General features: G+C 53.8%; 1 protein-coding gene across 1 annotated transcript; it reads right to left on the minus strand.

Moving 5' to 3' along the window:
- Positions 1 to 6: 6 nt before the first annotated feature.
- zfc3h1 (zinc finger C3H1-type containing) lies at positions 7 to 15118 on the minus strand. Its single transcript, XM_005753304.2, has 35 exons — positions 14324 to 15118; positions 13069 to 13455; positions 12828 to 12917; positions 11920 to 12059; positions 11409 to 11820; positions 11081 to 11292; positions 10883 to 11006; positions 10715 to 10806; positions 10442 to 10633; positions 10199 to 10357; positions 9968 to 10105; positions 9739 to 9857; positions 9519 to 9659; positions 9264 to 9438; positions 8960 to 9088; positions 7924 to 8544; positions 7735 to 7844; positions 7525 to 7656; positions 4116 to 4237; positions 3935 to 4036; positions 3725 to 3856; positions 3470 to 3647; positions 3210 to 3396; positions 2888 to 3076; positions 2413 to 2650; positions 2218 to 2323; positions 1688 to 1886; positions 1517 to 1611; positions 1330 to 1440; positions 1139 to 1243; positions 899 to 1064; positions 650 to 750; positions 364 to 465; positions 224 to 263; positions 7 to 131 (listed from the first exon to the last, which is right to left on the minus strand). The coding sequence occupies exons 1-35, from the start codon at positions 14847 to 14849 to the stop codon at positions 21 to 23; spliced, it is 6183 nt and encodes a 2060-aa protein (XP_005753361.1). The 5' UTR covers positions 14850 to 15118; the 3' UTR covers positions 7 to 20.
- Between the last annotated feature and the right edge of the window lie 872 nt (positions 15119 to 15990).

A 15990-nucleotide genomic window follows, 5' to 3' on the forward strand; every position in this document is an offset into this window, starting at 1 on the left:
ATCTGAGAGCAGCTGTCCAATCACAGCTTGTCTAATGTGATGTCATTATCTGTGTGTGTGTATATTACATGTTTCCACAGGGCTGCGCTCAGTGGGAGGTTCTGCAGGGCCTGCTGGAACATGTGACGCACCTGAAACACAACAAGGGGGCGGAGACAAACACCACTGAGTGCTCAGCTAGACTCCACCCTCTTTTCTTGATTTGATTCAGTCTCAGACTCACCTCAGCTCGCTCCTTTAGCTCCTCCTCCACAGCAATTGCTCTATGAACATACGCACACACACACACACAAACACACACACACAATCAGGACGCAGTAATCATTGATCACTGATCTGGCGGGACTGTCGACACGCACTCACATTTTCCAGCTGCTCAGACACTTGGGGGTGTTACCGCTCAGCATCCGGGCCTGGAACTTCAGGTGCTCCACGTTCCCATCCAGCCACTCCTGGTGCAGCAACCTGAGCAGACACACAGCAGTGACATCGCTGATGTGGGCAGAGCTAAACTGTCCCTGCGGTCGGATGATTTAAATCCAACGACAAACAGGAAGTAGATGAGTAGATGTATTTTCCATCTCATTACTGGAGTCAAATCACTGACAAGTGGCATTAAGCTCCACCCAGTCCTCCTCCAAGTGTGTACCTGAGGCCCAGCTCAGTGTTATTGGGCATAGTGTAGCACAGTCTCTCCAGAACCAGTGCATGCTGGGATGGCGGCAGGCAGCTCAGGTAAAGCGCGACCACCTGCAGAGGGAGACATGACATCAGAAGACTACAACTACAGACCTGCCGCTGAGCAAGGCAGCGAGCGCTCACATCTGTGTGACGACGGCACGGAGTCGTGACATCACGCAGGTGAAGATGGCGTGTGGCAGCAGACTCAACCTCTGACCTTGTTGTGGAAGCGGTAGCAGCTCCAGAACTCTGCGGCGTTGAAGGGGAGCTCGAGTCTTGAGGGGGTGGTGCTGAGGCAGCGCTGGACCAGGTCTGAGAACGTCCTGGACTGTGAGGCGGCGGTGGCGGCGCGGGCCTGCGGGCTGCAGCTGAACGTCAGGTAACTGCAGAGAGAGGGAAACTGTGAGCAGCGGGCGCGTGCGGTCGAGGAGGAAGTACCTGTGGCAGGTGAACTCACTCCATCCACAGCCTGTGAAGCTCCTCCAGCTGGGTGACCGACCCCAGTGCGCGCTCAAACGCCTCCGCCGCGTCCTCCACTGAGCCGTGCAGCCACTGCCACCGACTACAACGACAGTGAGCACGTTAACCCTACTGCGCCCGCTTTCATCATCACCGCAGGACGCCATTTATGAAACCTTAAACACCAACCAGTGAATGAGGTGGAGGAAGCTCATCTGCTGGCTCAGCCGCTCCTGCAGCTCCTTCTTGATGACGGGACCTCCCAGCAGCTCGGAGGAAGAGGAGAAGCCCAGGATGTGCCTGAGGGAGGAAGAACAGAGCGCCATCAGCTGTCCGTGCGGACTACAGCTGGGAAGACGGAGGCGTCGGGCCGTACCGCAGCACATCTACGGGCGTCCTCGGACTCTGCTCGTCCTCGCAAAGCGACAGCACGAAGCCTCTGAACAGCGGCGTGATGGCGCCCGCCTCCTCCTGTGGACACAGAGACTGTTCTTAGCGTCGAGAGGCAGAGCTTAAACTTTATTCACAGACTCACGGTCGAGCTCACCTGAGCCATGAGGAACTTGCAGCAGTGGTAGAAGACCTCGGCGTTGTGGGGGCATTCGGCCAGAGCGTGGAGCCACATGCTGACCGCCCGGTCGCCGCTCCCGCCGTGCAGGTGGAGGTCGGCCACAGCGTCTCGCAGAACGCACGACTCGGGACAGAACTCGAGCAGCGACTCGCACAGCGCGACGCCCTCGCTGTACCTGCGCACACACACAGCGAGGCGCTTCATAGACCACGATGTCACCGAGCACAAACAGATTTGACCTTTGACTTCACAGCTGTTCACAAACCTGACACGATGACATCACACGAGAGAACAAACATGGCGCACTCCGCACTGACCTCACAGGTGACCTCGCGTCACCACACCTGCTCCTCTGGTCAGGTACGGTGCGGCTCACTAACCGTGTGGCGAGCGTGACGAGGTCAACCGACCAATCACAGAGTCAGAGCGGTCTGAGGTGGGCGGGGCTCTGATTACTCGAATGTTCATCCCGCTTCCTCACAGTGTGATGTCAGCAGCGAGCTCACCTTTGTAGCAACTTGTAGAGGAAGATGAGGTTGGTGTGAAGAGGAAGGCAGGCCAGCGTCCTCTCGCTGTCAGATGCGTGGTCGTCGCTGCACTGACGGACGCCATCTGAGAGGAAACAGTCACACAGGAAGTGGAAACCAGTTAAGCTTAGGGAGACAAGAACCTCGCGTGTCTGCTGGGTCGCAATGCCATACCTTGGAAGAGAGCGATGAGGATGTCGGCAGGCGTGCTGATGTCCTGCGGCGTCCTCCATGGCAGCAGGAACGGCTCCCTGCTGACTACACGGGACGGGCCGGACTCCGCGGGGTCATACAGGCACGCCGGCAGTCGGTCGAACTCCGTCAGGTGGATGTAGGAGAGCCAGAGCAGCGCCCGGTCGGCGGCCATCAGGTGGTCGGCGATGCTCCGGTCCTGAGGTGACTTCAGAGCGTTCTGAGAGGAGAAATCCAGACAGCAGATGTCACGTCACATTAGTCCCGCCCTCTGGAATACAGGTGACAGCCAGTCATGTGGCCCCCAACATGGCTGCACACTGACGTAAACAGCTGTGTTTGTTGTTTGTTTTTTTTAGGAACCTGATTCTTTAAACTCTGTGAAAAATGTTCGTCCCACTCTGACGTTACGTTTGTGGTGCACAGCGTGAGGCAGGTGCCCGAGGTCGCGGCTCACCTGCAGGACGGCGAGCGCGCTCTCCAGCCGGCCCGTGAACAGGCTCAGCTGGACTCTGTAGAGCAGCGCCTCCATCAGCTCGAAGGACAGCATCTCTGTGACTCCAGACGACGCCTCGGCGAGGAGGAACTGCAGCAGACGCTCGCACACGTAGTCTTTCCCTTCAAATGAGCTCTCCAGGTTCAGGTACTGAGCAGCAGAGGTCAGAGGTCATTATGACATTTACCTGATAAACAACGCTAAAACCACCAACGCGCCACTGTTAGCCCGCTGAGCTGTGCGGTGAGCTAGCGGCTCCTGCGAGCAAACCACGCTCACTTACATTCCACCACACTCTGTAGTCAGGGGCGTGCTCCACCGCCATCTCGCACATCTCCTGCACCTCCTCCCGGCTGCCCCGCCTGGAGAACAAGGACAGGTAATGGCTCCACACCTCGGGATTATCGCAGTTGCTCTCCAAAGCGCGTGACAGCGTGTTCAGGGCGGCTTCCAAACACTCTGCCGCAGAGCTGCAGGGGACAGATTCAAGGTTAAAGGGGGTGGAGCTCCGCAGCACAGACCTTGAGGTAGGCGGGGACTTACGTCTCGCTCTGACTGAGGTATTTGAAGGCGAGCTTGATCCACAGCTGAGTGTCTCGGGGGCTCTCCAGGACGCTGGCCTCCAGGTTGGCGATGTCGTCCGTCTCACTGATGAAGTAGCGTTTGTCCTCCGAGGTGACGCACGCGTCCAGAGCAGAGAGGCCGGCGTGAGCGCCGCTGTCTGCACGCACACAGACACACGTGAGCTCACTCAGACCTGCCACGGAGGAAATGACGAAATCCTCCCCGTTCACTAACCTCTGCCAGGTGTCACGTGACCGGCCGCCATCCCCTCGTCGCCGCTGCCGTCGTCCTCGGGACTGAGGTCACTTTGCGTCGATGGCTTCGGCCTCCACCTCCTCGCATCCTTGTAGGTGGTGTAGGGCGGGACTGAAGATGGAGGGGACAGGTGAGAAGCACGGAAGCGGCTGGAGCAGTGGGCGTAACGTTACGGGAATGCTGACCTACCGTGGCGCTTGCTTTCGTTGACTTTGCTGACGAGGAGGACGGCCTTCTGGTCGACGCCCATGCGGTCCTTGTTAGAGCCGAACAGCCTCTTCATGTACTTCTCTGCAAACAAACACAAACACCTGAGCTTCCACGTGACACACCTGCCGACCACCAGACCGAGGCTTCGCACCCACCGCACCTGTGGCGGCGCACACGTCCTCGTCCGAGCTGCCGTCGGAGCAGCCGATCAGCGACAGGTCGTAGGACAGGATGTCCTGGAAGAGCTGGTTCCCGCTCAGAGTGCAGTTCCTCATGTGCTGCCTGCGGCGCAGAGGGACAAACATTAAACAGGAAGAGCTACAGACTCAGGCGGGTAACATTATCGTCACGGTAACAGGGCGACACATCGCGCAAACGTGCCGCTGCGTTGTTTTACTTTGTGGCGTGACGTCCACCAGCGATCAGCGGGGTGTGTGCACACTCAGCGGTCAGGCTCAGGAATATAACCCGCACGTGCCCGCCGTGAGGTTTCACACAGACATGCAGTGATTCTAGTTGCTCCGTGTTGCTGGTTAACCAGCTTTTATCCGACTGTTCAAACTTTAAACTGTTCTGCTCTCTCTGCTGATGCTGGCTATATCTTTTGGTGCTCATAACTTTCACACTAGGGCTGGGCCATATTATACCGTTCACGGTAATACCGGTATAATGTTAGGCAACGATAGGAAAATGAAATATCGCGATAGAATATGAGTAAAACGCGCAGGCGCAGTGCCTTTGTTTTCATACGCACATGGCCGATTGTTGAGTGAAACAGATGAACCAGAACTGGTTTGTAAAAATAGTGCAACTTCCGTGATGTGGAACTGCTTTGGTGTTTGTCCGTCAGATACACATTTTTTGTGTACTTATTTTCCACCCTGATTTACCAATAAATTCTTTACAAATCCTACCATGTGAATTCATGGATTTTTTTTTCACATTCTGTCTCTCACAGTTGAAGTGTACCTCTGGTGCAAATTACTGACCTCTGTCATCATTTTAGGTGGGGGAACTTGCACAATCGGTGGCTGACTAAATACTTTTTTGCCGCACTGGATAATCCCGTGCACCTTATGGTCTGAAAAATACGTACTGCACACTGCAGTTTAATGTTGCAAAGCACCTCTTTTTAACTTCAGTGGATATTATACATGGTTATGCTCAGGATATGTCAGCCCGTTTCTACTGGAAATGCCTTTTGGTTAAACTTTCAGCAAGGAATTTGCATTTGCACTGTTACATTTTTATAAAGCTTTAATGTACATAAAAACCAGCTTCTTGTTTAAGTGAAAATAAATGGAAGGTTGTCTTTTTGCACTAGTAATGTTGTGGAGTTGTATTTTGTCTCGCATCAATTATATCGTCAGTTATATCGTTATCGCAAATTTTCAAATATATATCGTGATAAATATTTTTGGCCATATCGCCCTGCTCTATTTCACACTTTTTAAAATATTAAGATTTCTATGCCGTTCTTTGGCCCATTAAAATGAATGAACAAGCGTAGAGCTGGGCGATAGAACGATAACAATATGTATCGCGAAATAACTTTTTCTCGATAGAAAAATTAATCTATTGCGATAGACCTCGCCGCTCTTGTCCTCTTAAAAAAGAAAAAAAGAAGGACAGCCAATCCAAATGAAGTAGCGCAGAGCCGAACCAATCACAGCCGCAGTGTCACGTCACGTGACTTGTTACGTACAGCACAAGTGCCAAGCCGCACGTATTTGTTTTGGGAAGCAGCCAGCGGGTAATGGAGGAAATGTGTGCCGACTAGAGAAACATCAACTGAGAGCGTGACCGAAGAGAAAACAGATGATGGTTCCAACGCCGGAGAGATTGTCGAACAGAAGAGCCACAGAAGCTCCGTAGTGTGAAGGTATTTCTGCTATTTCAAGTCTGACAAAAACAGAGCAGCTGCACTGTAAATGTGCCGAAAGCAAGTCTGGAAATACGATAAAGCGGTGCAGCTCAGTCTCTGACTGGAAGCGCTGATTCATCATTCGGCTTTTGTCAGACTAAAGTAACTGTTACAACTGTTTGAAAAGCTCAGCTATACAACAAGGAGAGATCGAGAATTTCCTTTTAGTTCTCAGCTTATTTGATATTGACAAAAGTTAGTCAGTTTTGTCTGTTCTTCTGTAAAACAAAGATTTATTTTTAGAATTAATATTTTGTTTCTAAGTGGAATTGACAATTTAGTCTGTTTCGTTTGTTCTATTTTGAAACTTAGACGCTTTAGCTGCTGCCTTTTGTGTAGTTTGCAATATTTGCCTTTATCTATCTGAAAAAGTCTCATGTTCCTTAAGTACATCTACCCTGTTGAACTTATTATGGGAAATAAATATTTAAATATAAAAACAAGCTGCTCATTATTTCACATTTTACTTGTGAGCAACGGCACATTTAAATCTTACAAATATAGTTATTTGGCTGATATCGTGATAGATATCGTTATCGCCTGAAATGAAAAAAACATATCGTGATATGAAAAAATCGCCCAGCTCTAAACAAGCTCAGTGCGATGAGCAGTGGTTCTCATTGCAGGAGGCCCGGGTTCAAATCTCGCCCGTGGAAACATGTTTCACGAGACAGCTCAGGGAATCGTCTTGTATTTCTGCTAATTCATTACAATTCTGCAATTTTTATGATTTCAGCAGCTTTTCTAATGTGTACTTCAGCTTCTTCAGCTTTTCAGCAGATTCCACTACACGGCATTCACACCGCACTTTCGCAGGAAATGCAACTTTTTCTAGTTTATGTCTGTGAGCACAAAGCTGACACTGTGAGACTTTGTGTCAAAGTAACTGAGGATAAAAACATGAAGCAGACTTTCCTGGCCTGCCCTTTTATAGCAGATAACCTTAAACATATTCTGCAGTCGATCAAACACTGAAGAAAACCATAAATCAACATGTGAACGTTACCTGAGGTTTGATTACAGAAGCTGAGCGATCGTTTAGGTTTAAATTTCTTCAGTTTGAACAGCAGAGATGAGGCTTTGATGTCAAAGTAAAACAGCGAAAGTCATGACGAAGTTCATCAAACGTGAAGCTCAGTTTGATCTGCTTTTGCTGCTGGTTCAGTGAACTTGGGTTAGAATAATGATAATGATAATAATAATAATGGATTGCATTTATATAGTGCTTTTCGGGACCCCTCAAAGCGCTTTACAATGCCACTATTCATTCACTCTCGCATTCACACTGGTGGAGGCAGCTACAGTTGTAGCCACAGCTGCCCTGGGGCAGACTGACAGAGGCGAGGCTGCCATATCGCGCCATCGGCCCCTCTGGCGGTTAGAGTGATGCAACCTGCAGCTTCAGGATCTGTGAGCTTTTGGCCTTCAGCCAGACGGCGTGTCTGTGGACGTGCCGTCAGGTGAAAGATCCACGCTCTGTTTTTACATCCTTGTAGCTGCTCTCACTTACTGCTTTAGTTGTTTGTTGAAATATTTCCTGAGCTTTAACCGGAGATACATTTAAATGCAAAAATCGATTCAGGATTTAATGAATTGATATCACGTTATTCAAATAGTTTGTTTTGTTGTTTTACACCCCGCTCACCATCTGCAGCCGTCGTCGTTGCACGTTCCCGTGAGGTCGAAGCGGCAGAAGCACTTCTTTGCTTCGATGGCGTTGCTGTACGTCACCGAGCTCAGAGACAGCTTCTCCTTGGTCCTGTAGTACGGGCTGAACCTGAGCGGGAGGACACAGCTGTGAGCCGACCGCACAGACCACATACGAGCTCTGCTGCTGTCGGTACGACGGAGCTACCTGTAGGACCTGAAGGCCAGCAGAGGGCTGTGGTACGGTCCGAAGGGAAGCGGCCTCAGCTCCAAGCCGCCCGACGAACTCACCGCTGTCTCCACCTCAGCCGGAAACACCTGGATGACCGGACACACAGAGCGTTAGCGTGAAATTCCCCCGAGACCTTCAGCTGCCCCTCTGACAGTCTCCGCTCACCTGTGCGGCGAGGGCGGGGTCCACGTCCTCCCCCAGCACCTGCAGCTCCATCAGCAGCAGATCTCCCAGAGGTGTCTTCTGTCTGTACAGCCGCTGCAGGGTGTCCACGTCCAGCCCCGCGAACATCTCGGCAGGAAGCTCCACGCCTGCCGAGCCACTGGGCAGTGCCTTCACGGGCTTGGCGGCAGTGCCGACGTCTTTGGGCGGAGCTGAGCTCGTGGCATCCAGGTGGGGTTTGGTGAAGGAGCAGCTGGACTGACGGAAGGAGGAGCGACGGCCGCCTCTGGCCGCAGCAGCAGGCGCAGGTTCTGGTTCGTGATCCTCGGCCTCCGCGGGGTCCTCGCTGTCCAGCGTCAGCTTGTCCTGGGAGAGGTCGTGCAGCGAGGGCTGCGGCGGCGGCTGGACCTGAGGGTCCGGGGGCGTGGCGGATCGCAACGGCGGCTCTACGGGGAGCTCTGGCAGGACGCCTTTGTTTCGCAGCACCTGCGCCTCCTTCAGCTTCTGGATCTTCAGCGCGTACTCGGACTCGAGCTGCTGCAGTCGTTGCTTCTGAGCGATGAGCTCGGCAAAGTGGCGCTCAGAACCGCGGGGCGCTGCGTCACGCCGCGGCAACTTGCTGAGCTGGAAAGGATAACGTTACGCAGGGTAAACACACCTGCACACAGCGCTTTCTTATAGTTTTATCGGCGGGTGCATGTAACCACCAACGCCTCTGAATCCATGGTTACCGGCGCCGTGAGGAGCTGCGTGAGCGCAAGCGTCCTCTGTAACAGCCCGAGTTCGTTTAGCCAGCGCCTCCCCACTGTGGGTCCCACCCTGATCCTTGCCTCAGCTGTTCATTAGCTGACTGGATGGGTAATTAGCTTTATTAGCTAACCAGCCAGCTAACTACAGCTAACTGCCTCACCTGTAAGTTTCAACAGCAATTCTTCATGCAACTGTTTTTTCAGAATAAAAGCCTCTCTGGCTGAGTGTTTCTCTGCTGAGGAGACAAACACACAACCTGCAGGTTCCACAGAGAAACAGGAAGACTCACCGCGGGCCGGCTGGAGTCCGCTCGCCGTTTGGGCGCCCTGCCGGCGGCCAGGTGAGCCTGCACCAGCTCCTGCTCCAACCGCACCGCCACCGTCTTCTTCACGGAGACCCGCTGCTCCACCCGGTGGACCTGTAGAGGACGTGGAGGCGGTCAAACGACACCAAACAAAGAGACTTCACAGCAGCCAGGAGGAGTCTGAGCTTCATGTCCTGCATCTGAGTGCCGCCGTGCTGACGCCACACTGGGGTCGTGTAGATTTAAGAGAAACACCCAACAGCGAGTTGGGGCGGTAAAGTTGGCGTACCTGCTCGCGCAACTTCCTGAGGAGCGTCTTGTTGGCGCCAACGATCCTCTCCGATGCCTGCAGCTGCTCCCTCAGCTTGGCCACTTTGGCCTCGGCGGCCTTCAGCGACTCGTTCTTCTTCAGCTCCTGCTGCAGCAGGTGTCGCAGCACGGCCTCGTCTCTCTGCAGCAGCTCCCTGAGGGCAGCAGACTCCCACAGTCAAAGCGGCGCCACCGAAAACCTCACACCAGCTCCAGGTGTGTTTTAAGATCTCACCTGTGTTTGCTGAGCTTCAGCTCGGCCTCGCTCAGCTTCAGCTCCACCGCTGGCTTCAGGGAGGAGTCGATGGAGTCTGCAGTGGCGGGCGAGGCGGAGCCACGAGGGCTCTGTTCCTTCATCATCCTCTGCCTCTCCCTGCTGTGAGCGTGCACACCCACAGAGTTAGTAAAAGTCTTTGTGTGTGTGTGTGTGTGTTTGAGAGAGGTCACATGGGTACCTGGCGATCTCCTCTTTGAGTAGGCGGTACTCGGCCTTCTTGGCGTCAGGCAGAGCCTCTGGCGTTCGGACCGGGTTGTTCTCCTTCTCAGAGGCCGACGCTCCTTTTGGCTTCGCCGCCTGAGAAATAAGAAGTTCAGAGTCGTGACATCATCACGCAACGCCGCAGACACATTCCGGCTGCACAACGATCGTCGTCGTGCCCGGACGGTTCAGGTGAACGCGCTCACCTCCACCGTCCTTCGGGCCTCTTTGATCATGAACTCCAGGCCGCCAAACACCGCCTGCGATGAGCTGCAGGCGTCCATGTCCGAGTCGCTGTCGTCAGAGTCGTTGAGAGAAACCACCACCGTCTTATGTCTGGGCAGCTGGACAGACAGGTGAGGGGCAGACAGGTGAGGGGCAGTTTCAGGCTCCATGTTTGTTTCTAAATAAGGAGCGGTGTGCAGCGAGCCTCTTACCACAAGCGGTGCTCTGGCGGCGAGGTGTGCTCTGGCGGCCTTGTTTGGGCGTGGCTGAGGCACCGTGTTCAGACTGACCGTGCTCAGGTTTCCTCTGGGTGGAGGCTGAAGGTCTGCAGGGGGAGGCCCACCTGGAGAAGGAGGAGCGCTGGAGCTCTTCTGCAGAGAGAAAATCATCATCATCATCATCATCATCGTCAGGAGCACAATCTAAACATGACATCATCACGTGACGCCGCGGACCTCCGAGACCACCACCCTCTTGTTGGCCATAGACATCAGGCAGGTCTCCCTGAGGAGCATCTCCTCCTCCTCCTCTTCATCAGCAAATGGAGGTTTTGGGGGGGGCTCCAGCTCATCTGGGGGAGGGGGGAGGGGAGGAGGTGGGGGAGGAATGGCGGAGAGCAGTGGGGGGAGGAAGGGCTGCGAGAATTCCTGAGGGGTGGAAAGAAAAAAAAACAGACATCAGCGAGCTCCTCGGAAGGTAACCGTGGTGATGAGGAGGAGGGGGCGTACCATTCCGAAAGGAACGGGGTCGGCGCCGTACAGGTGAGGGATGCACACCGCCTCCTCCACAGACAGCAGGTTGCTGTGCGTTGGCGACGGGACTGAAACGCAGACAAACCAGATTAAACGGGAAACAGGAAGCGACAGGTGCGTCAGGTGCACCTCCTGCCCCCTTACCTGGCGAGCCCGTCTCACTGTCCGTGTCCATCGCCACCTCGTCGTAGTTGTCGTACTGGTAGAGGTTCCCCGAGGTGTCCAGGCCTGGCTTGCCTGCAGACTTGCGGTGGTCCCGATCCCTGGACTGAGCAGACACAGGTGAGTCAGCACAGGTGAGAGTCAGGTGACCACACTGGGCGTGCGCACACGGCACCTTACCTTGCTGCGTGTCCTCTTCCTCCCACCCACCAGTTTCATGAAGCGGTTATATTGTTCGTCCTGGTTGGACAGGTCGCGGATTCGCCGGATCTCGTCCTCCCGCTTGCGGCGCTCCTCCTCCTCCTGCCGTCGCTTCTCCTCCTGCTCCCTCTGCTGCTGCAGCTTCCACGTCCTCACCTGCTGCTTCCTGAACGCCTGCTTTGCCACCGAAACTGTGAGACACGTCACACAGGAACACTCAGAGCCAATCAGAGCTGGCCGCTGTTTTTCCGCTTCACTTCTAAGCGTGCTCACATTTAAGGCCACACAGCCCGCACATCTGTCTCACCTGGGCTGATCTTCTTGGTGATGTGAGCCTTCCCCGGGGGGCGGGCCCTCTCCAGCGGGCCTTTAGGTCCGGCTTTAGGACACGGCTTGAGTCTGTCTCTGTCCTGAGGTCTGGGCCCGGTCTTGTTTCGCTCGCGGTCCCTGTCCTGAGGTTTGGACCTGGTCCTGCTCCTCTCTGTGGCGGCTGCGGCAGTGGAAGCAGACCTGGTGGTGACCCTCTGCCTGGCGGGTGGGGCGGCCCCGGGGCCTGAGCTCTTCTCCTGGGTGGCTTTAGTGATGCGTTCTTTGCTCCGCCTCATCACCTGCTGCTCCTTCTGCTGCCACTTCTTACTGGCCGACTGCAGAGCGAGGAGACGCAGCTGCAGCTCTGACAGCTCCTCCTCCTCCACCACCACCACCACCTTCTCCGTGGCCTGACCACACACAGAGGAGACGTAACGTGACACAAACCAAACGCCATCGAAGCGAACGGCTGAATCTTTTCCCTGCGGGTAGCAGCTGCACGGCCTCACCTTGTCTGGAGAGTCCTCGCTGGACGCCGACGACTCGCTGGGACACGGCGGCGGCGGTTTCTCCTGCTCCTCCATGATGCACGGGTCACACGGCCTCTCGTCTGCGGGCTCTCCTCCTTCTGCTCGCTGTTCTCCCTCACCTGGACACACATTGCACAGGAAGTGAAAACACAGCGTCTTCATCAAAGGTCGCCTGCTCCTCACTGCACGGTGCTAATCAAACTCTGGTTTGGGGGCCGTGAGGGGACTCTGCAGGGTGGACCGGCGTGCGTTGTCACAGTTTTCACTGCTGCATGAACTGAAGATCCCGGCAACATGACGACCTTCAGTTCCATCGTTAAAAGGCTCATTTTTTAGATTCGTTCTGGCAGAAAGAGGCGAATACCCTGTCATCCTGTTACAGCTGCGGGGAAGAAGGTGGAACTTCCTGTTTAGTGACCCTTTAAAGGACAAACAGCTGAGCTGAGCCTTGCACTGGGCCTCTCACGGTCCTGACACACACCTGGCACCTGGACCGTCAGGGTTCAGACACTGAGGCCGTACCCAGACTGCAGAAGCGTTTGTCACACTCGGGCCGAGACATCCCCAGCTGACCTCCGGAGCACCATCTGGTGTTAGCTAGCTCGTGAGAACTTGAGCTTTTTCTAAGAGCTCGCGCCGTGTGAGCTTGTAATACCTGAAAAATCTCTCTGCCCCATTAAAGTGACAGAACAGCGAAGTGGACAGATCAGCAGGTCACATGTGCGACATCAGCAGAATCCCACAGCGCCCCCTACTGTTGCAGTAATAAGCAATGTGGCAACCAATCCCGGTCCACCCTACAGTGAAACGTCCTTTCAGAGGATCAATCGGAGAGTCTGCTGCATCGGTACGGTGTACACTCGTGCCGGCGGCCTCGGTCTGCTCACCGCCGCTCTCGCGCGTCCCCTCTTCTGCTTCTTTGGCACCTTTTCCTTCCAATTCTGCTCCGTTATCTGTGATTGGCTGATCCCCTTCACCTGTTGACACACAGAACAGGAAGCTGTAGAAACACTTTACACAGCAAACAGGAAGTGATTGGTCCTCAACATGGTTTAAGTCGCCAAACAGGTAAAAAGGGGCGCGTCTACAGCTGCGATGTGAAAGCAAACATTCGGATAACGAACTCACCATCTGGCTTCGCCCACTTCTTTTGCAGCTCGTCCAGGTCGGCCGGCGTGGGGAGTTTCTGACGAAGCGGTTTGATGTTGAAGGCCTGGAACACTTTCTTCCTCTCCAGCTCCGACACCTCGTCCGCGGCTGCTGCCGGACTCAGAGCCAGGCCCGGTTCAGCTTTGGTGTCCGTTAGAGCGGCGGCTACGCACTCCACCACGTCGTCCCTGACTGGTGACGTCCGTGGCTCCAGGGCCATCGTCTCCTCTTTGCGGATGCACTCGAGTTCGATCTGGATCTGTTTGTATTTGGACAGCAGATCCTCGAAGGACTCGTCACCACTGCTCTCCGGCCTGGGAGCGCCGTGAGCCACCTTCCTGAGCCGGTTCCTCCCGAGAGGTTTCTCTGAGGTCTGCGTTAAAGAACGCTGATCAAGAATTACTGACCAACAGGGATCAATACTCATTTCATTTTTAAAGTCATGATTTAAAAGAAAAAATATTAAAAAATAAAATTTTCAAAAAGACTTAAATCTTTGCTACCAACGAAAAGCTTCATTTTTAAGAATGTGCAAAATTAAAAAACAAACAAATTAAGAAATCCTCACAAAAAAAATGTCCATGTAAAAGAAGCAAATTTCTCCTATCATCGGATTATTGATCGCAGATCAAATGGCAGAAAACTCGCAGCCCTCTGAAAACTAATCAAAGCTTTCTCAATTATGGAACTCATGATGTCAGTTTGTCAGCTGAACCTTTGATTATTGGCTTCACATCCAAACATTATTTATTAACGCACTGTGTGTGTGTATTTGTAGTTTGTAGAAGGCTGACCTCTAAGCTGTTTGTTATACACTGCACCATCTTTCATCTGTAACACTAAAACTCCGCTTGTGGGATCAATAAAGTATTGATCTATTGATTTGGGCTTTTCACAGCTGTCTTCAAGATCTTTTCAATATGATCGATCAATCAATACATGAACGAGGAAATAATCGATCACTGATATAACCGTGTAGCGGATGAATGAGGACAGCTGATGGGGAGTCGCAACCACACATACGTCATCACAGCGCCGGTTTCGTTTCCTGCTGTCACGCACGCACCTGGTGGAGTGTGAAACGTGAACCAGTCGAAGCCCAGAACACTCACAGATCAATGGGCTGTTCATTAAACCAATATGTAATCAATGAAACCCTGACCGGCTCCTCGCGGGCTGCCTAATTCAATCACCGTCCCGGGGGAGAGGGCACGTGACACAGCAGAAAGGATACGCTTCCTCGCGGGGGAGCTGTGGCTCTCTCCGGGCAGGTACCGTCCGGGAGGCGGCCTGCTGTTGCCCCCCCGGCCGCCCCGGCTCCAGCCCCCGGGACCTCCGTTCGGCATGCCGCGGTGCCGGAAGCGTCCCAGTGCGCCGTGGCTCCGCTCCCAGAAGCTGGACCGCGGCCCGGGCTCCCCGTGAGAGCCGAGCCCGGGAGGCTGCTGCTGCGGTGGCGGGGAGGGAGGCCGGTCGGGCCCGCTCGGCCCGCACTGCTGCCGGTGGCCGGGCGGGAATGGGCCGTGAGGGCCGAGGCTGTAGGGCATGAGGTGGCGGAAGTCCGGCGGCGGGTGGCCCAAGTGCGGCGGCGCGCCGTGCGGGTGCTTGTGCGGCTTTCGCGGCCGAGGAGGAGCACCGCCACGGGGCCTGCTCCCATCCCCCCGCCGTGGAGGCGCTCTCTCCTCGGTGTCATCATCGCAGATCTCTCCGTCTTCTAGCTCCCCGTCCTCCGCGGGGGATCGGTTCGGAACGTCTACGTCCATGTTGGGGTGACCGTCTGCAGCTCCCTGCTGGGGCCGAACTCAGCGGCGGGACCAGGAGCTCATTCCGCGGCTCTGAAGCAGCTTCGCGGAGGTTCTCTTCGCTCTGACCGTTAGCTCTCTGTTAGCGCTCTGCTAGCTCCGCTGCTACCAACAGTCACCGCGATAAAACCCGAGACTTCGCGAGACCGGAAAAAGCACGTAAAAGCAGAGCTGTGGGTTTTTCTCGTCCTCTCGGGAGGCGGGGACTCCGCATGTTGTTCTTACATTATTTATTGTTTTTATTTTGTTGACAGTTTTTGTTTGAGTATGTTTCGTTTTAATTTAATTTTAATTTATTTAGTTATTTAGTTTCTTGTTTTTTATTTGTTTGTTTTCATTTGTTCTTATTTAATGTCATGTTTATAGGTTTCGTTTTGTTTCTTTTTTTTTCTTTTTCATTTATTGTTTTAACTGGTAGCAGGCTGCAGTGCTTCCTGTCCGCTCAGGCCTCTGTGTGACATCACTGATGGTTATTCTCTGTTCCCTCAATCAGAATCAGTCTCTGTGTGTTTCTGTGAAAGTGGCCACAGCAAGAAGGCCAGATCTACCACCAGCATATATAATAAAGTGAGAGCAGTGTGTTTTGAAAGGAGAGCTTATATTTATTAATGCGGTGAATGCAGAGGTGAAGCCAGAAGAGGGTGGCGATGAGACACAGTGAGGAGCAGGAGGAAGGTGTAGGAACTGAGCAGAGGAGCAGGAAGGCGAGCAGGAGCAGCAGGTTGAGGAGGACGGAGATCAAGAAGATGAAGGACACAGTGGAGTGGAGCATGAAGTCCTCGTGGGAGGTTCTGTGTGGAGCTGCAGGTGGACACAAGTCAGGAAGATCATTGGAGTCACGTTACTTTAAATCACACAGGTGGCCTCGGTTTCTATTAATCATTTATTATTGATTATTTATTCTGTGAATTAAAATTTCAGTTTTCCATTTTAAGCAGAAGGTGATGCAGCAAACGGTGGATGGTGACTCAGAGTGGTTCTCACAGCTGCTCGATGACCCCAGTTTCCTGAAACGGACATAAGTCACACCTGTAATCGCTCTGTGTCACCTGTCAGTGTGCTGGTGTGGATGTGGACTTTGCAGCTGCAGGTTTTCAGATCC

The sequence above is a fragment of the Pundamilia nyererei genome, unplaced genomic scaffold (assembly GCF_000239375.1).
Source record: "Pundamilia nyererei isolate P.nyererei 1_Seehausen unplaced genomic scaffold, PunNye1.0 scaffold00419, whole genome shotgun sequence".
NCBI lineage: Eukaryota > Metazoa > Chordata > Actinopteri > Cichliformes > Cichlidae > Pundamilia > Pundamilia nyererei.